Here is a 21,821-nt window from a genome sequence, read left to right on the forward strand (position 1 = left end):
TGGAAAATGAAAATTTTCAAAAATTATAATAGTAACGATACGGTTAAGAAGGCAACTTAGAGACAAATCAGATCCTTTGTCTTTTCCAACTCATATGTACATAAGTGTGCATGACCATTTTGATAACAATTCTCACAGATTTTATCAAAACTTTCGCCTATCCAAAGAAGCGTTCGTTTTAGTATTAGAAACTGTTAATTTAAACAACGGCCGCCGTTCAACATACACTCCGCCTAGCCTATATCTTGTATTAAAAAACGAAGTTTTTCACCTATGAGGATGTACTTGTACATGAGCCATCTACTAATCACAAATTTCACAAAATTTCATTAAATTGCTTTCTGTGCATCGTTATTAACATCCTCATAGGTGAAATATTAAGTGGCCCAATATCTTAAAATGAGGGTTACATATTTTCATACTATGAAAATTTAATACAAAATTAAAGCAAGTAATTTAAGTTTTGCATGAAATTTCAATATTCCATGGTAAATATAATTCATTTTTTGATTATTTTTGATCCTCATACTATGTTTAAAATATATATGCAGTTCAAAAAAATGCAAAAATTTTCCATGTGATGCAATGGTACCATTTCAAATGTGTTTTTTATCACTAAAAAAAACACCCTTTAAAATGAAATATTTTGATGAGCATATTTTATTATTTTTTTATACGGTATAGTAAACGTGCGTACAAAATCTTATCAACCTACCACTTTTTTACTTGCGATATAGGTACTATAGGGCAAGTTTAGGATTCGTAAAAAAAATCGAACTCGAGATAACAATTTTACATGACATTACGATGATGGAGAATGCCAAAAAAGTGGGTCCGGCAATTCTGTCTGTCTGTCTGTCTGTCTGTCTGTCTGTCTGTCTGTCTGTCTGTCTGTCTGTCTGTGTGTCTGTCTCTATCTGGAGCTGCAGCCTAAACGAGTGAAGTGATTTTCTTCAAACTTGGTGGTTAGCAGTTTTTGGTGATTCCCTAGAGGGGAAATTGAAATTTTTTTTTTATGACCAAAACTAACGGTACCTGCCATATAACGGAAATAGAAAAGTTAATTTTTTTCAAAAACGGCTCTAACGATTTTGATTAAAATTTTTGTGTGTAGTACTACACATAGTAGCCAACTTTTTAAGTAAAAAAAATATTTTTTGTACCGTTATTAACGGTACCTGTCATAGAACGATTTTTTTCGTTTCTGAATATCTCGTACAACATTAACCCGATTTAAATGAAAATTTTTATACAAAAGTGTGTAAGTAAAGATAATATTAAAATTTTAGAAAATTTTCAAAAAACGCATTTTTGGTTTTTTTTAAAATATTTCAAAACTTTTTTTTGAAAAATCAATTTTTTGAAAACGAATCAATGAAGAATTTTGAAATTTAGTTTTTATGTGTAAATTAATTATTTCTTCAAAATGGCATACCAACTTTTTTTTTGAAAAATGTTAAAAAATTTTTATATATAAAAAATTATTTTTTTAAAAAACGGCTCCTACAATTTTCGAAAATTTTTTTCTAAAAATACCTTTTTATACAAGAAATAAAATGGCATATTTTTTATTTTTTTTAAGATAATTTAAAACGGAGTTTAATTAATTATAAAAACAGATTTAATTTTTTTATACTACTTATGAAATTTCTTCAAAATATCAAATTTTAAATTTCTTGAATGAAAAGCTTTAACATTATAGTTACTTTAAGCATAAGAGCAAGTACGTGCGACCCCAGTCGTGCAATTTATTTCAAGGAGTACTTGGTAATATTCTGACACTTGCTCTTTGAGAAAGACAATTCATAAAGAGTCCAATAACTTTTTACATCATGGTCGAGACATTTAAGGCGTTAAGAAATACCTCGAAATCATGTATCATATTAATAAAATTGTTTTATTACTTATACTATGATATGCAATAAAGCAAGTGCAACACAGAAAAACCCTTGTATCTACCCTTCCAGATGGAATACAAGGTGGCCCAATATCTCAAAATAACTCTTATATTGAGCATTACCAATGATATAAATTTCATGCTTTTATCACAAAGTGCACGATTTAGATGCTAAGCCGTCTCACTAATTAAAATAATTTAATCTAACATTATGGTTATTTGTAGAAATTAATCATTAATATTTTTTTTTTGTTTGTGGAGTTTGCAAATTAATCGGTGATTGGAATAAATTAATAAGCACTTTTAAAAAATCAAATATTGCATCCAAAAACGAATAAATTCTCCAAAAACGAGACCTATTTAGCTATCGTTTATTTGTTGACGATTATTGACGATTATTGAGAAAATAAAAAAAAAAACAATTTCAATTTCTGGAATCGAACCTCGTACACCCGAGTAAGAGGCAACTACTAAATCACCTAGACTAATACGACTTCAAAGGATTCGAAAACTTTTATTTATATAAACTATTTAGAAAATATTGAATCAGAATTGACTTAAAATAGCTTTAAAGATTCTCAAACTGTAAAACGATTATCATCGATTCGATTATCGTTTTCAAAATTACGGAATGACCCCCCAGGTAAAATTTTGTTCATAAAATTTTGTTTTAAAGTTCAGATTTTGAAGACCATTTGGTTTTGTTTTAATACTTCACTTATTTTTTTATTTTATTTTAATTTTACAATAGGAATAAACTGCTGGCTTAAAAAAATATTGTAGATGTTGCCGTTCGTTCAATTTTTTTTTTAGTTTGAGGTCAATTTGTGAAAAAATTGCTTCTGCTTTACTCCCACAAATTTTTGTTTAAGACAATTTTTTAATATCAATAAATTATGAAGTTTAAACAAAATTTTGGATAAAAATTATTGTTTATTTTAAAAGACATTACGGCAACCGTGGAAGTTAGAGGTTTTAGAATTTTAATAACCGAAAATAATTAATAATAATTTCAACTATATGCATTTAAAGGAACTAAGGTCTTTTAAATGCATTTATGGGGGATAAATTAAAGAATGTTGCCTAAAGTAGTGCTCGAACCCACACCTCCGTGTTAACAGTCAAGCACTACATCCACGGCAACATTGCCACCCGAAACATATTTGAAAACAAAAATATCAATATCAGAGCAGTTCAGATGGATTCCGAAGCAATTTGCTTTAATTACTCCCCTATACAGTCAAACTGAACAAAGCTTGTTTTTTTTGTTGACTATTTTAGGGATCCTTGGTAAAGACATTGTTGTGTCTGAAACGTCTGGCACCCAATTTTTTAAGATCATGGCATAGCCTTCTATAGGATATGTGTTTAGCTCAAAACAACGAAAACCATCATTGGCCGAAAATAACGATTAAAAGCCAGAGTTATGGGGTTAGGGTGCTTGTTAAAACGAATTTGTTTTTGAAAATCAAAAAAGCTATTGGTCACAGCAAATTATCTCTTTCGAGTACCTAAAAAAACCTTTTTCAGTGACGGTCAGCTATTGGTCGCAGCAAATATATTTCTTTGAAATAAAAAATATTTTCAGTGGCCACGCAAACGAATTATTACTCATCATACGGTAGATGGTTCGCTTCGCGGGTTTTCTACATTTGAACTCTATTTTTTTACCTTTGTTCTGATTATGTAACTTCTATACCTCCACTCCCATTGAATTTATTGAGCATAAACAAAATGGTTCTTAGCTCAAATTATGAAAATTTTTGTTGACATTACCTTAAAAACATTGTATTTTGAATGAATACCTCCCAAATTTAAATTTAAGTAAATCTGCGTTTATTTTTTTGTTCAAAATATGCTTAATTATAAAATAAACGTAAAATAAAACGCAATTAACCATTTGCTTGGATATATTTAATCAAATGCTGCGTAAATATGTAAAAAAATCGTATCGCATACACTCGGGCGTATACGTACTTTTTTAAAGTTTTTTTTTTTTATATAACTTTGGCCCTTATTCGAATGTGGTTTGTCTATTGATATAAGAATTTTGTCGACAGTTGATCATCGAAAATGATTTTTTGTATTTTTAATCTCTATTGTGAGTGAATTTTTTTGTTTTATCGTTTAATCTTTTTCGTTTATAATTTTGCTATCGACTCAAATCAATTTAATAATTCACAATAGTAAATATCATTTTCGAAAGAGATGCACAATACCAGAACAGATATTTATCGATTCGAAAGACTTTTATCAAAAGTTGAACGATATTCACAATGAGGGCCTCTGTCGTTACTTACACGCTCTGAAGTTACTGATTGAGAAGGAAAAAATTTTATTCAGTTCCTTGCAGTTTTCATGTCATAGGTCTAACTACTTAAAATGACTTAAAAAAATGTATAGACGATCAAACGTTTAAAAAGTTTGGTTATGGCAAACGAGAACTTATAAATACTTAATAAAAATATAAACATTCATTTCACGTTAAGACATCTGAAATACCACCCGACAAGTTTACAATAAATACTATTTTAAAAATATACGAACCTACTGCATGCTAGATTATGTCAAATCAAGAAGTTGATTTTAACTTTTTAAACTATAATGTTGGGTTGGAGCTTGGAATCTATAAAAATGTAATTGTTCAATGGTGCCCGATGTGTCAAATCCAACCCATGCATTGATTTACGCAACACATACATTTTGATCAGCAAGAACGATATCTTTTGTCGACTACTCAAGAGTTGGTCTAGTGACATTGCTCTGTGTTGATGGGTGGTCTTGGTGTTTACTTTGTCTTTTGTAAGTTAAGCAACAAAATACGTGTTACCATGGGATACGCCAAAGCATCAGTATCATTGATATATGACTGCCGTCGTCGTCGTCGATGAGGACACTACATATTTGGAGAATACATTTTCACAAACGGATGACAAAGGTTTATAGCCTCCTGTATTGGAAAAGTAGATTAGAACTAGGCGGTTTGGAAGCTTTTGGTTGTTATATTTCCGCCAAGATTCGAAAACTTTTCTTTGCATTGATTGTCGTTTCAGTTAGTAGAGTTGTGGAGTGATTTAGTACAAAGCTCTATTTTGTTGGAATATTGGTAGTTTTGCCTTGTATTTATTTTTCGTTTTTTCTAATAAAGCATGTAAAGAGTTATCCAGAAGCGGTTTCAGTAACATTTAGGATAGAATTCATATGTAGTCACACTTTAGTCGAGATTTGTCACAAGTGGTTTTTTGAGTATACTTTTAGTCACTTGAAATATCCGTTACGTGAAAAACCGAAGCCTTTATTTAAGCTTATGATAACTGAATAAGAAAATCTAGAAGTAAATAGCTAAGAATTCACAAAATTTTCCTTAGACGTGTAGGATAGGTACCTATTTAAGGAAAATTTTGACTAAACTGACTAAAATACACTGTTATTAAGGAACTGATAGTCATAACTCATAAGCATTCACTGAAGCCAGATTTAATTTTAAATGGTAGTGAAAATAGTGCGGTCACTTGATTTTTATGATTCTTTTTGTATTTGAAAGTAGATATTTGTATATAAAGTTCCCAGTTCTGAATATGGCATCCATGCGAAAACCATTATTAAAGTTTCGATCTATAGAAGTCGTTTTTTATTTGTTGATAAAAATGATTATTATTTTTTTTTTTCTTTCAGGAAGTTCCTCACATAGAAAGATATTTCGAAAACGGGTCCATTCCAAATATACATGTCAACTAGCTAATTTTGTTTTTTTAATCATCTATAAAATTAAAATTAATCTGATGCATATAAATCTAGGAATTAAATTTAGCATATCTATACAATTTTTGTTTAATCATTAAACCGAATTGTTGATAATTTTGATGATAGTTAAAAGATTACCAGAAATGAAAAAAAAAGGATTATATTATAAATGTGCCTTTCCCTTTTCAGGGGGAAAAAGCTGGGAGTAAGTAGCCATTAACTTCTTGAGAGTTGATTTTTTCACAAAGTCACGCATCTTTCAGGGAGTTTGACAGTGACTTGATGGCTGCTAGCAGGATTTTTTCTCTAAAATGAACTTTAAAACATCACCTACAAAAGTTCAAACGAATCAGTAGAGGCGTTTCTGATAAAATTGTCAATTTTACACTGAGGGAAAAGTTACCATAAAACAACGTAAATGAAAACCACATTGATTTAACTCTATTATTCGGAATTATTTTGCGGTTGTGAGGTTGTAGGCAAGAGCTGTGAGAATTTTCCTCTTTTTGACGTTTGTTCCTAGAAAATGTAAATTGGAACGTGATTGGACACAACCCTGTGTAGCAAGGCCCATTAATATACATATTTTTTTACTTGACAAATTAAAAATTCAGGTTCAGTCAAAAACAGGCGGTAAAAAAACAATGTTTATGACCTACCTAGTACGGTTACCATTTTCACTCGTTTTACGATTTAGGTGGTTAAATACAATATAGTTGTGTATCAAGCTACCAAATAGCGCTCGCTTTTTGATTCCTTGATACACAACTAGCGCAACATAATTTTGGGATTTTTTCTTGGGGATTTTTTGGTTTGGCCTTTGTTTTTGGCGGATTTTGGCTTCCCACTATTTTGTTTTTTTTTTTTTGGGGATTTTGGCATTGGGGATATTCTGTTTGGGATTATCGATTTTTGCCATCCATCACTAACCCAAACTGAGAGTCCTATATTTTAAATTTGCTTTTTAGTAAAAAAAAAAACAATCGGGTTTTCCTTATTATTTTAAAATCTGCACTTGTAGGGTTTTAAAAAGAAAAAAAAAAAAAAACGACGACCAGGCAGGGAATCGAACTGGAGACTTTAGTCATTAGTCGTCCACCTTACCACCTGAACCAACCTGCTATGAAAATATTGATCGAAAGAACTTTTCACTCAAATTTTAATAAGATTTTCTCTAATAAGATAATAAGAAATCCTTATAAAAAACATTTATTAAAGGTTGCTTTTAATAAGATTTTCCTTATAAAACATATGGGCAGTAAAACAATAGGGCAATCTGTTAGTTTTTAGGTGGTCATATTTTTCTACAGCAAAAGTAGCTGTAGTAGTAGATTTGTTCATAGACGCGACTTTTTTACGCAAATGCCCCAAGCAAATTTTACACAACGGATAACATTATTTTCATATGTGAATAGGAGTTGTACACTCAGGGAAAAAACACGTTTAATTAAAGACAAATTTTGATCAAAGTATTGTAAAACAGCAAAACAATACATTTTTTTAAAGCAATTATTTTTAATTAATTATTAATTAAATAAAAGTAAGTAAGTATTTCTATAATCATTTTTAAAAATAATAACACTGTGTTAATTAAGTTTTTCAAGTTCTATTTAATAAAAACAATTTTTTTTAAATCTTTTAATTGATTATCATCTAATTTTTTTTTTATAAATTTTTATTAATATAATATTTATTATTCGAAAAACTGTTAAACGCTCAAAAAATTATGATTAGGTCTTCAAAACGCAGAACCATATATTATTGTTTTCATTTCTAAAATTCATATTTCCCCTCAGTGTGTGGTTATTTCTTATAGCCGTATTTGTAATACCAATTTATGTAAATGAGACATTTTTATACTACACTGAATATTCTTAACCACTAAATGGCCTTAAACCATGAGAATAAAAATATGTGCTAGCGATCAGGTTTTGCATTTTATTTCTTTACATTTTTTATGATACAAAAGAAAATAAATGACGTGCTTTTATTAAAATAAACAGAAACTTTTTTTAAGCCCGATAAAACCTTGATGGGTTTTAAAATGAACTAATCTAATAAATAAATAAAATCATCTTTTTGTTTTTACTTTCACAAACAACAAAAATTAAGAGTAAAATAGAACTTGAATTTGATTTCAAGTCGAATTTGAATGAGCTTAAAATTTTCTTTGTAGGTATCTTAATGAGTATACACTCAAAGTTACAAATTTAGAGTAGCTTCTCTCGTTGACCACAATTAAGTGATGTCAAGCTGAAAAAAAACCTTTGATGAAAAATGTAACCAATTTGCAACGATTACATATAACTTGTATTTTAGATTAATTAATATGCAGATTTTGTTGATGTTTGTGTATGTTTGTGAAAAAAAACTCGTTCATTTAGATAATTTATTTCGCCACCACAACATTTTTATGTGTGAAGATTGAACTCGTCCAATATAGTAGCTTGCAACATTATTATAATTTTTTTTCTACTCATCTGCAACATTGACAAGTCCCACGGTAGGTACTTTCTCTATAATGTGGTGGAGCTAAGTCACAAAATTTAACTATATAAACGGAATGGAACTGACAAAGTTCATGTCATTTTCTTAACAACCTTTCAGAGGAATATACTTGATATCTCCTAAGCAAAACGATTGCAAACATGAAGGTAAGGGTCTTTAAAAGGTTTTAACTTTGAGTTGGTTATTAATTTGTGTTGGTTTTTTCATTGATAGGCTTTTATCTGTCTCTTGGTCTTGGCCACAAGCGCTAACGCTGGAATACTTCTTGGAGCACTCTCTGGAGGTGGTGGTGGCGGTGGTGGTGGAGGTGGATACTCTCATGGTGGTGGTGGTGGATACTCTCATGGTGGTGGTGGCGGTGGAGGACATGATCATGGTCATGGTCAGGAAGTCAGCATTATCAAAGTAATCCATGAAGAATCATCAGGAGGTGGCGGTGGATACTCCCACGGTGGTGGTGGCGGCGGCGGTGGATTTTCCCATGGTGGAGGACATGATCATGGTCATGGTCAACAAGAAAGCATTATCAGAGTAATTCATGAGGAATCTTCTGGACATGGTGGTCATGGTGGACACGGAGGTCATGGTGGACATGGCGGTCACGGTGGACATGTTGGTCATGGTGGTGATGCTGGTCCAGCACAAGTCATCAAAGTAATTCATGAAGAAGGTCACTCAAGTGGAGGCGGTTTCTCAAGTGGAGGCGGATTCTCAAGTGGAGGTTACTCTGGTGGTCATGATCATCATCATCATGTAGAAGCTGCTCCCCAAATTGTTAAGGTTATTCACGAAGATCACGGTAGTTCTGGTCATTCTGGTCATTCCGGTCACTCAGGTCACTCCGGACATGGTTCTTTCTCTGGCCCAGCCCCAGTTGTTCAACAAGTTCAAGTGATCCATGAACAAGCTGGAGGTGACAGTGCTGGATTTGGACATGGAGGTGGATTCTCAAGTGGAGGTGGAGGTGGATACTCCTATGGAGTCGGTGGACACGATCACCACGACCATGGTCATGGTCATTCCGGTGGTGGTGCTCAAGAAGTTAAAATCATCAAGGTTATCCAAGAAGATATCGGACATCATCATCAAGAAAGTCATCATCATGAGAGCCACGGATGGGCCTAATTGTTTTAAGCAGTTTGTTTGTTAAGATTGTTATTAATTTTTTAAGTTAAAATATAGAGAATGATTTTTTTTGTTATAATTTCTTGGTTTTAATTTATTCTAATATTCAATGTTTGAATCGGATTGAATCTGCTGCAAAGTGCAAAGGCATCAAGTTTGAATATTTCTCAATGTTCGTTTAAAAAAATTTTTCGTGAGCTATCGTTGCTTGATGAGTTATAAGTTGCTTGTAAAGCAACCGCTTAGACTTCAAAATGGCTGTAGTATCTGGGGATGGGGTGAACCTGAACAGCCCGTTGACTTTGATTACTACTAGATATTTCTCATAGATTTTTGTCTAATAGCTGTACTCCGTCGGAATGATTGATTGTAGTACCTACTTCTGCTGAGCTTGATAGGGCGTCATCCTTCTGATCGTGATCTTCTAAACTCTAAAGCAATTCTTAATTAAAGCCCCAACTCTGTTAGAATTAAACAAGCATAATGTGGACTTTGATTTGTCTGTATCGGGTATATGGGGAATCGTAGACAAGTAGGCTTTCGAGGTCGTTTTTAAAGCGGAGTTGCTTCGAGTTGAAAACTTTGAAGAGAAATGGTCCTAGTTTGGATGTTTACCTATGTATCTTAAGTTCTTATGGTCCTTGTTGTGGATTGAATTGAACGTGATCTAGATGGAAAGACTTGTATTAAAAAAGTTCCACAACAGCTGACAAAATTAAGTCTATATTTTCAACTTGGTGGTATCGTTTGTTATACAGGGTGTTTCAGGAGTAATATGCCAAAAAAGCTAGAGCGTGTAGGTAGGGTCGAAAAAAGAAAAAATCGTATGGGAGAGGGGTCTCTTCCCCTCTAGCCGGGAGGGGCAATTTTCTAAAAAAATTACTTAATTTGAAAAAAAAAAAATTATTAAAAATCAACGGTTACCTACATAACGTGTTATACCTTTTGAAATTTTATTCTTAAGGAGTTTACTCTATCCTGGAAAACATTGCACAGATTATGTGCAATGAAAATGTCAAAAATCCCATGAGTGTATAAAAAGTTATTTAAGGTTAAATGTCGACAATAAAAGACAAAACACACGATTTTTTCGTATAGTCCTCTCTCTGAAAGCTAATATCTTCTAAACGATGGCAGCTATGAAAAAGTACATCTTAATCTTTTTTATGGAAAACATCATCATGCATTTTAGAAGAGTTAAGTATAAAAAAATATATAATAATATATTTTTGATTTTAGTTGAAATACAAAAAAAATTTTTTTTAATTACCTATAACTCTGGAGGGATAAAAACTTTATTGATATGTAAAAATCACATAATCTACACATGCTATGAAAATTTGTTTAGATAATACTGACCATTTGAAGAAAATAGACAAAAAAGCGATATTTCTATATATACCTACCACTCTTTTGAGCGCACTACCTTTAAAACGACAAGTGTTACTAAAGCATATCTACAGCTATTTTGTGCAAAGCGTTATAGTATATGATACGAGTTAAAAATACATATATGTTAAAAAACTCATATTTTAGAAGCTATGTACACAAATTCGCAATTTTTGAGTTTTGACCAAATCAAAATTTTTTTTTTCTTTTTGAAAGACTACTTTAACAAAAAACAAAAAATGTAGTAATATAAAGGAGCACATTATCTACCATAGACTCATAGTTTAAGAGTAATAGGCAAAAAAACGATATTTTCGACATTTGACACGTTTTAAAACCACGATATCTTCTAAACGATATCTCGTAGAAAAAAAAGTGTCATAACATTTTTTTTACGTAATTACAAAACCTACAAGACATCCATATACTTTTTTTATAGCTTCTCCCGTTTCAATGTTATATTTTTTTTATATACCTAAATTTTCGACATTAAAACTTGAATAACTTTTTATGCACACATGGGACTTTTGGGGACTTTTGACATTTTACTTTAATCTATATTTAAATGCTCTGTACCAATTTTCAGCCCTATGAGAATTATTTCTGAGTTAGCTCTGTTTCTTATGTTTATCTTGTCTATACTATTACACTTATTTTGTTTGTTCAAGAGTGAGAACTATTCAATTTATTGCAGTTTTGAATATTAGTTCTGTGCAGTCTCTGGAATAACACATCACAGTGTAGTAAAATATTATTTAGTTTCAATAGGCTAATCATAAACTTGTTTCAAAGATTTGGGCTTTTTATTTATATCGATTTGATCCACTTAAATTTGACAATTTGCTTGCACATAAAACAACAACACTTAATTTAAATAACGTTGTAATTATATTGGTCTATTTTACAGTCGCGATCAAAAGAAATTCAACAATCAATAAACCTTGAGGTTGTTAACTTGAATCAATTTTATAATGAATGTAGTTTAACTTTTTTTTTATAAAGAAGTGGAGATGATTTCAAATCAGTATTAATGTTGGCTGCCATTTTTTTTTTGGTGTCGACTGTTTACCATGCACCAAAATTGATTTCACAAAATGATTATATTAAAAACAAATTAACTTAACTCTGCAAGATTGATCATGGTACTTTCTAAAATTTTGAAGAAACTTAATCAAATAAATGAACTATATAAACGGATTGAAACCATCACACATTATATCATTTTCTCATCAACCTTTCATAGGAATTAACCTGATATTTTAAGTCACTTAAAATTAAATCACAAACATGAAGGTATAAATAAAAGCTTTGAAATGTTTTTAATTGAATTTTAACAGTATTTTTTGTTTTTTCTTTTGCATTAGGCTTTCATCTGTGTATTGATCTTGGCTTCAAGTGCTAATGCTGGAATTCTTCTTGGAGAACTTTCTGGAGGTGGTGGTGGATACTCTTATGATGAAGGGCATGATCATGGACATGGATATGATCAGGAACCAAGTATTATTAAAGTTATCCATGCAGAGCCTTCGGGATATGGTGGTCAACAGAATTATCATTCTCATCATGATTCAGCTCCATCAATCATTGAAGTAATTCATGACGAGGGTTACTCAAGTGGTCATGATCATGATCATGATCACCATCACCATCAACAAATAGAAATTGTTCCTCAAATTGTTAAAGTAATTCACGAGAACCATGGATATTCAGGACAAGGACACTCTGGACATAGCTTTTCCTCAGGCCCAGCACCAGTTTTTCAACAAGTTCAAGTAATCCACGAACATATTGGAGGTGATAATGGTGGATTTGGACATAGTGGTGGATTCTCAAGTGGGGGTGGATACTCGTATGGAGCTGGACATGATCATGGTCATGGGGGTGTTCAAGTAGTTAAAATCATTAAAGTTATTCAACAAGGTCAAGGACATCATCATCATCATGAGAGCCATGGATGGGCCTAATGTTTTGTTAGATTTTTGATAAATATTTGTTATTAGATTTTTAAGTTAGAATATAGTGAATCATTATATTTGTTTTGACTGAGTAAGTGGGTTGTTTGAATTATTTTTATATTAAATAAGAATCAACTTTACACAAAAAAAGGCTAAAAACGTGTTAATTGACAGCATCATTGGTTCTCAAGAGAAATACTAATTGGAGGCATATTGTTTTATAAAAACAAAAAAATTGCTAAAGGACTCTCGGTCCACACCGGATTTTGGTTGTGAGCGATAGCAAGAAATGAGTTGTATTTTTGGAAAGGTCTTTAAATTGAAAACATGAGATGTACACGTCTTGCAGTTCCTAATGAGGGCTTTTGAAAATTGAACTGTAATAATAATAACAATACAATTTCGGAAGTAGTAGGTAATAGTTACCAACAAACAAGTGTTTAATCCTGAATATAGTATTTTTTTTCTCTTGAATAGCATTAAAAAAATCTCTTCGCGGCTTTGTTCTATTATAATTTCTTTATAAACTAGTCGTTTGATCAAACTTTGCAATAAAAATATATATAAAAAAAAACACTCAGCTGATACTTTTTTTTATTAAATAGTAAAATTTATTTGAAAATCAAAGCGACAATTGAAATTGTTTCAACTTATTTTATTTATTTTGTTTGTCTTTCGTGTAATTTTATTGCTTAGTCGATTTTTTAAAATAATATAATGTGTGGTGCGTGTTTATATTTGCTATCGTGTGCGTTAAAATATATTTTCAAGAAAAGCTCTAATTAATTTGACTTACGTTAAAAGTAATAATACAGAAGAACAGAAGTTGTTTCCGCGGCACCAAACTTTGAATTTGTCGGTCTGTGTGTCTGAAATAATCAAAAGCATACGAAAATGAAGAATTTTTGTATAAACGAACGTGAAGATGAAATTAAAGATACAAGTACACAGGTATGTAACAATTTCAATGTATAAAATCTCTTTAAAACAAATTAATTTATGCATGCATGTACTTTTTACTTGCGATGTACATATGTAGGTACTACGTACTATACACGGTGTCCCAAAAGTAATGGATCAAACGAAATATGTACTATGCTGATAGGGGTACTTAAGGGCTCTCAGAATTTGGTAACTTGTTCATCCCAAATCCCTACGGTTTTCGATTTAATGCAATTCTTTTGAAATTTAGAAAAACCCCTACTTTGCAACAGTATTTTGCTTCCTGCGCCCATTACTGATTTTTATTTTTTACAATTCTGTTACTATAACATTGCCAAATAGTTACAGACAATTAATTAATCAAAAAAATTTTATTTCATGCGCCATTTCGCTGCAAATTAACTAACAGTTGGCTTGGAAGTTTTATAAAAAATCAATTTCTAACTTTTATTTGAGAGCAACACCGCGAAAAAAATTTTTACGGTGTGAGAATGGTTTATTATTTTAAAAAGTTGGCCTGTTATTGTAGTTTTCAAAAAAGTATAAAAGTTTCCAAAGTTGAAGCTAGATCGAAAAATATTACAATTTGAATTCAACAAAACCGGGTTTTTCAGAAAAAAAAACAACAAAAAATAAACACATTTTCTCCAACTGTTATTTGTTTATTTCTCTTCGAACAAAAGCCTCTATTTTTGTTTGAAATTTTGCTCTCAAAATTTGTTGAGCTTTTTTAAAAACTACAATAACAGGGCAACTTTAAAATAATAAACCATTCTCACACCGTACAAATTTTTTTCGCGGTGTTGCTCTCAAATAAAAGTTAGAATTTGATTTTTTATAAAACGTATGAAATAAAATTTTTTTTTTATTAATTAATTAACTATTTGGCAATGTTATAGTAAAAGAATTGTAAAAAACAAAAATCAATAATGGGCGCAGGAAGCAAAATACTGTTGCAAAGTAGGAATTTTTCTAAATTTCATAAGAATAGCATTAAATCGAAAACCGTATGGATTTACCAAATTCTGAGAGCCTTTAAGTACCCCTATCAGCATATTTCGTTTGATCCAATGCTTTTAGGACACCCTGTATATCAAGTTATGCATTCGTACAAAAAAAAAAGTTGAGATAACATTTTTCCATGACATTACGATGGTAGAGAATGCCAAAAAAGTGGGTCCCGGAAGTCCGTCTGTCTGTCTGTCTGTCTGTCTGTATAAGGAGCTACAGCCTAACGGATGGACCGATTAATGTCAAACTTGGTATGTAGCGTTATTTGGCGACTCTCCAGAGGGTTTTTTGGAATTAATTTTTTTGGACAAAAAATAACGGGACTTGTCATGTACCGATTTTAGTTAAGTTGAAATTGCTCAAAAACGGCTAAAACGATTTTGTTTAAAAATTTCAAATGTTAGTTTTAAGACAAGGTCTATCTTCTAATGAAAATTTTTTTTTTGAAAATCATTATTAACGGTACCTGCAATAGAACCGGTTTTATCAAATCCGTTTATCTCCGAAACTTCTTATTCGATTTCAACGAAACTTTTTGTGAAGAAGCATTTATATTTTTAAATATAAGCCATACAAAAATTTTGAAAAAAATAATTTTAAGATTTTTAGAAAAATTTTGAAATTTTTTTTTGAAAAATCAAATTTTCGAAAATGGGTCATTAAGTTTTTTTAAAATTTTATGTTGCATCTTAATATATCAATCAAAACTGCATACTTGTTTTGGGGGGCAATTTGATTTCAGATTTTATATTATTTTTTTAAAAGACGAATTTTATTTTTTTTTTTCTGTACCCATATAGTAGGCACCTACATTTTCCAAATTTCTATATAAAAAGTCTTAAAAATTTAAGCAACTTGAACTCTTAGAGCAAGTTCGTGCATTTTATTTTTAAATAAGGGCATGTTTTTACATAGTTTGTATGTGGATAAATGTTTGTTATCAAATACAGACAACATGTTATATAATCAAATGAATTATGTAATTTAATACATTATTGTGCCTCTGCCTCTTGAATGTTTAACATAGTAAAATTTACCACAGGTACCTATTTACTATAGTATAAAGGGCAAGTTAAGGATTCCTTAAAAAGCACAAATAAAATAAATCCATACGTATCAGTCAAATTTTTTATTTAACTTAGTTTTTTGGCTTCTTTGTCTTTTTGAAAAATTACAGATTTTTACATTTCAAAACACTGTTTTACAAAAAAACGAAATTTCAAAATTTTTTTATCATGACCTAATACCTACGACTTGTAGGTCATATTGAATATATTAAAACTGCATAGTATGCATACTTTGTTTTTCAAATTAAAAAAATTATTACTATTTTAACAAAGTGAATCATATTTTAGAATATCAATTAGCTTCACAAAGAATAACTAAATAATACCTACATAAGTTCTACTTATAGCTATTGTTTAAATTTGCATAGATAACTCGTGTATCTAATCATGAACCTAAAGGAAATATTTATAACATGATGCTGTTGCTATTTCCAATGCATTCAAATTTTGCAGATTTTCAAAAAGGTTTATTTTATTGATGAATATTTAATAGTCAATTGTAAATTGCTCTCGTTTGTACTGAATAGAGAAAAAAAAACACTTGGTATATTTAGAGCCTGAAATTGAAACCTAATGCTACATCGGCATCGTTTCGAAATTTACTTTATAAATATCAATATTTTCAGATTACAAAGCGGTAAACAGAAATATAGGTAAAGTCATAAAGTGACAAAGTGTGATAGTAAAGTAGCAGAATAAAAATGAGAATTTTTTCAGTCAAGCAAACTTCAAAGAAAAAGAATTAAGTGAAAAATACTTAATAAATCCATTAAAGAGCATAATCCAATAACCCTTTTCATTCTTTAAATCACTAGCGCAACTCAATTGTGTTCCGACCAGTAAACTACTCCAAATCCATTATATTTTCAAAGAAATCAGGTGCACAGACGAGTAATAACTTCACCGCCCGTTTGCCGTGCATTATAAATTTGCTTTCTATGTCCGAGTGGCGAGTGCTTCCAAAGATGTGAAAAGTTATTTTTTTCATTCTTTGTTTTCATAAAACTTACTCACCACCAGGGAATGTTGGGTGAGTTATTATAGGTGGGTTGAGTTGTGTTGTGTTGCGTTTTTTTACGCCAAAGCACATCAGCATCAGCAACTTTTTCTATAATAATTTCAATAGAGCTAGCTATACACAGAGAAAATTTCAATTACAGTTGGTGTAATACCTCAGGGTTATCCCGACGATGAAAATTGGTAAAACTTCTGGTTGAACTTTATGCCATTGACTACAACAAGAGTAGTGCTTGCTCCCTCCTCATTGCCAATGGCTTGGCTATGGCTAGCTACTGATGCTGCTGCTGCTGTTGCAACTTGAGTGCAAATGCAAACAAGCTAAGAAATGGCTCTCTCTCTCTTCTCAGTTTGTGCAATTAGTTTAGTGGAAATTAAAAGTTGCTCTTGCTCTTCTGTTTTTGTTGCATATTTCTGGGCAAATTGCGGTGAAACAATTTAATATTGTTTTCACTTCAAGTATTTATAAACTGCGATGCACAAAAGAAGTGTTTCACAGCTAAGAGAAAATTTCAATGAAATGCAATTTATAAAGATTAATTGTTTACATAGTTTTTAAACTAGAAAAAATAAAATAAAATTTCATTCTCAAGATACTAGCAAATAAACTTAATAACGAACGGAAATTTGACTTAAATTCAAAAACATAAAATGAAAACGAGTTTTTTTCTTATCTTTGAATTTATAAGAATGCGAATGGTAGTTTTTGTTTTATTCGAGAGATAAACTTTTAAAAATTATCCTTCGTCAACTTAATTCTTGGAAAGAAAACAGTAAATTTATACACCTACGTCGGATAATAGAGAAGGGTTGCTTTCTGGGTAACGTGCTTTGCATAAGAATTATCAATGCAAAATAATACTAAATATTGTGTTAAGAGGTAGTTATAAGTTGGGAGTGGGTCAAAATTCTGACTTCAAAATATTGGTTTTCAAAATTCTGTTATTTTTCTATTCTGTCTTTCGAAATTCAGCATCTTAAAATTCTGTTTTTAAAATTGTTCCAGCATTATTTGAACAAAATTCTGCCAAATGTGTTTTTTTTTTTATAGCATAGGCACTTTCTAAAGAAAAATACAAGTAACTAATTTAATTCAAAATTAGTACTTTAATAAAGATTTTTAGTTTCTATCGTATATATTTTTTTAAATGCATAGACTGACTTTCTTTCAACTAACATCTATATACTACTTAGAAACAATGTTTTTTTAGATGTAAAAAATTCCTTTTCTTATTCAATTTTTTGAATATTCATCTTTATTTCATAAATTAATAAATTTTTGATTATTGAAAAAAAAAAAATATAGCTATTTAATATTAAAAACTTTTTCTCAATATTTTCAAATTTATTTATTTACTAAACAAAAACTTAATATGCTTAAAAAAGTGACAAAGTAAGTAAGCATTCAAATACCTAAGCAGTAGATCAAGCATAAGGACGATTTTATAGAATTCTACAAAAAATTAAAAAAAAGCGCGCGCTTTTAAACATTTTTCAAACCCTTATTTAATTTTTTGCAAAACTTTGTAATACAGAATTATGAAAAGTAGAATTTTGAAAAGCAGTATTTTGAAAAACTGAGTTTTGAAAGCAGAATTTAGTAAAGCAGAATTTTGAAGGCACAATTTTAACCCCAACCCTTATAAGTTGGCATTTTTGTAGAAAAAGGAGAAACTTGATTTGCTTGTCCTCAGAAGATCCAGAATTGTTTTTTATTAAATCAAGCTGTTGTTATATGTGTCTAAAACTAGAATTGCAGCATACGCTTTATGTCCGTTTTAAGTTTTTGCTCGGTTTGTCATCAAGGAATTTTTACTGTATCCGAGACACGAAGAATTTTTGTAATAACACCAATATTTAGAACCAACCATATATTCCATTTGAATACATTATACAAAACGTATAAAAAACAATCTTAGGCAAGGCATTTAGTATTAGTTTTAATGTTTATTTCCTTGTATATTTTAAAGTGGATCTCACTTCAAAATAAAAGCTAAAATGATCAATATAGCTTCCAATAACAATTTAAAATCAGCTCCATTTAGCATAACCATGGTTCCTTCACTCAAGGCAAAAGCAAACCCTCATCAAAGAAAACATGGAAGATTAGATGGTGAGATGATGTTGAACGACTCTCTACCCTTTCCTGTTCCTGACTCGACAATAGTGGTAAAGTGCACTAAAACTGGATACAAACTTCAAAGGTAAACTGCAATCCCATCAGTGGCGATGGCACAGTGTCAGTTTAATGCTGTCAATGACTTTCACTTGAGTAAACTCAACTGGTTTCCTTGCATTAGAGGGATGCATCAGAAAAGGGTTAGCTTTATAAAGTACAATCTCATGTGTGCGCTGTTAAAAGCATTCAACTAAACAAAGGTTTTGTATACATTTAATAAAGGTAAACACTCTTTATCATTTGATTGTTTTTAGTTCTTGACTTTATTTTGAGAAATTGTATTTCTTTATTTTCGTAATTATTATAATAAACGAAAATAAAACTCTCAAATTTGATGAATTCTTTTTGTTCACTAGTGACCTTCAATGCAAAATTAATTAAGTATGTATATTATTGGAACTAACCATAGAAGAGTGTAATAATTGTTGAACAGCCTTATGAACTTTTTTTTTACATCTCACGCTGTTATTAAAAACAAATAGTACTTTTAAAAAAATGACATAAACTGGGTGATGCACAGTGTATTAGTGTATTTGGTTTAAAAGAACAAAGAGTGGATTTCCAGTTAGTACAACTTTAGATCAAGGACAGTTTTATTAAATATCTCTTCAAAAGTGTTTATTAGATTTAACTGGATGTGCGAGTAATCTCTATTAAATTAAATTCATAAAAGTTTTGCATGTATTTATCTACTTTTAAAGGCTGGTATTATTACAAATTTACAATTTATATAATTGAAACCCAAGTAAAAAAATAAACGAGATAATTCTGTACTACAAATAACTTTGTAAAGAATTATTTCTTATTCGATTTTTCAAAATTTCTAAATGTAATACCAAACTTTTGGATTATTTCGAGTGAAATAAATAATGGGAGCGGGTCATAATTCTGCTTGTCAAAATTCTGTACGACAAAATTCTGTAGGGTCAAAATACTGTAAGACCATAATTCTGTACGTCATTATACTGTAAATACAAAATTCTGTACGTCAAAATACTGTATGAACAAAATACTGACTTGCAAAATTCTGTTTTGTAAAATTCTGTACGGCAAAATACTGTATTTTCAATACAGTATTTTTTAAGAAATTTCCTTTGATAAAAAAACACTAAATAGTAGCTTTAAATATAATTATTGACAGTAAAGTTGTAATTTTATACAAACATAATTATTAAAGTAAAAAAGTTAATCAATTCTAGGAACTTTTCTTAGAAACTTTTCTTAAACATACAAAATACGTTTTACAAAAAAAAATGTCAAAATTAATATAAATACCTAATGTAAAAAAGTGCGAGTGCACTTTTTTACATTGTCAAAACGATATTTTTTAAAGCATTTTTACAGAATTTTGAAATACAGAATTTTGATATACAGAATTTTGAAGTACAGTATTTTGACCAACCAGAATTTTGCTATACAGAATTTTGACTTTCAGAATTTTGTTCGTACAGCATTTTGCACATACAGAATTTTGACATACAGTATTTTGGCATACAGTATTTTGAATACAGAATTTTGCAACATACAGAATTTCGACCCCAACCCATAAATAATGATTTTAGAAAATTTTGTTTAAATTTATAAGATTAAAGTGTGCTTGAGAAAAAAGCAACAAAAAACTCCAATGTGAATTAATGTCCCCGTTCTAAATATTTTTTAAACTGAGAACTTAAGAAAAACCGAAATCTAAAAATAATTGTTTAAAATTTATTTTTAGATCTTAAGAAATCGGTCGTCCGTAAGTTATCCAAATATTTTTTTATATCCACAATTTCAAGGATATTTTAAGTTTAAAATTTTTTTGAGGATAAATTAATCTTTTCATTTACTTTTCCTATACACTTACTAAAAAAAATAAAAAAGGTTTAACATTCTAACCAACTTTAAATTAACCATAATAGGCTCCGGAGCTAGGTAAATAATTTTGTTCCTTCAGAGAGACTGATCAATTTATAGACTGGAAGGCTCAATGCTTCACAGGCAAATTAATGCAACCAATGTATAAATGCGTTTGAATGATACAGTAGGCAATGGTAGTTTAATATCGTTAATATGAAAACAGTGAACAAAATTGCATGTTTCGACTGTATATGTGTAAAATTAATGGTTTATCAACAAAAGTTCAAATTTGCCTAGAATATCTCAAATTTTTGTTTCTGCTTTATACTTCTTAAAATGCACTTCACCAATTAAAATATGCAAAAATTCTGCTATGCAAAAATTCTGCTATTAGTTAAGGTATGCCAAACAATGCCACTAACATGCAGCTAATATTAAAAGAAATATATCCTTATCTTCATATTTTCCAAAATTTACAATTTTACTTCTAAACTGTTGTCCACATGCCCATATCTATAAAAATAATTCACAATAAACCAATCAAATATGTACATATATCGGAATATCGATTTTAAAAATTTGCTCAGTCAAATTTGAAGGTACAAATTACCTCCCACTATCATTTATCCTAAATAAAACTGAAAATACATAACATACAAAACAATATCAATCTGCTTTATCTAAAATGAACAATAGCCTCTGCAATTTATGTTTAGAAAAAAAAATTGAAAAAAATATCTTAGCTTCCCCATTTGCCTATGTAGAATTTATTGTAGATACAATAAAATAGTATCGTGAACAACTATATGGAATCATCAAACATCAAAGTGATGAAGCTTACACTGTCGAGTTGATGTGAGGTGCAACCCAGTGCCTGGTACTATAGTTCGTCAAAATCTAACGATTCTTTCATAGAATTACCACAAAATGATTCTCTCCTCTCCAGCTTGCAAATAATCGAATCGAAGTGAATAGTCGTGCAATTTACCCGCAGCCTCTTCAATTCCTTTGTCTGATTGTTGATTGGGTTTTACCGCGTTTTTTGTATATACCTATTGTTTTCCCGTTTTATTTTTGTTTTGAATAAAAAGCCACAAACTACCTTCGTATCACGGTAGTTTAAAATTTCAACATCAATTAGCACATGA

General features: G+C 30.2%; 3 protein-coding genes across 3 annotated transcripts in view; all 3 read left to right on the forward strand.

Annotated features, from left to right (window-relative positions):
- The first annotated feature begins 8,289 nt into the window (after nucleotides 1-8,289).
- On the forward strand, nucleotides 8,290-9,274 carry LOC129909494 (uncharacterized). The gene is made up of 2 exons (XM_055986570.1): nucleotides 8,290-8,295; nucleotides 8,363-9,274. Exons 1-2 carry the CDS (start codon nucleotides 8,290-8,292, stop codon nucleotides 9,272-9,274), a joined length of 918 nt encoding a protein of 305 aa, XP_055842545.1.
- Nucleotides 9,275-11,872: 2,598 nt separating this feature from the next.
- Nucleotides 11,873-12,826, forward strand: LOC129912555 (zinc transporter 7-B-like). Its single transcript, XM_055990851.1, has 2 exons — nucleotides 11,873-11,956; nucleotides 12,028-12,826. The coding sequence occupies exons 1-2, from the start codon at nucleotides 11,951-11,953 to the stop codon at nucleotides 12,625-12,627; spliced, it is 606 nt and encodes a 201-aa protein (XP_055846826.1). The 5' UTR covers nucleotides 11,873-11,950; the 3' UTR covers nucleotides 12,628-12,826.
- A 483-nt stretch (nucleotides 12,827-13,309) lies between these two features.
- The window catches only part of LOC129910598 (low-density lipoprotein receptor-related protein 2), a 229,866-nt gene continuing 221,354 nt past the window's right edge, over nucleotides 13,310-21,821 (forward strand). Inside the window, exon 1 of the mRNA XM_055988032.1 lies at nucleotides 13,310-13,569. The gene's annotated coding sequence lies outside the window, so the exon portion shown is untranslated. The remainder of the gene's footprint in view (nucleotides 13,570-21,821) is intronic.

This window comes from Episyrphus balteatus, chromosome 2 (assembly GCF_945859705.1).
Source record: "Episyrphus balteatus chromosome 2, idEpiBalt1.1, whole genome shotgun sequence".
NCBI classification, from domain to species: domain Eukaryota; kingdom Metazoa; phylum Arthropoda; class Insecta; order Diptera; family Syrphidae; genus Episyrphus; species Episyrphus balteatus.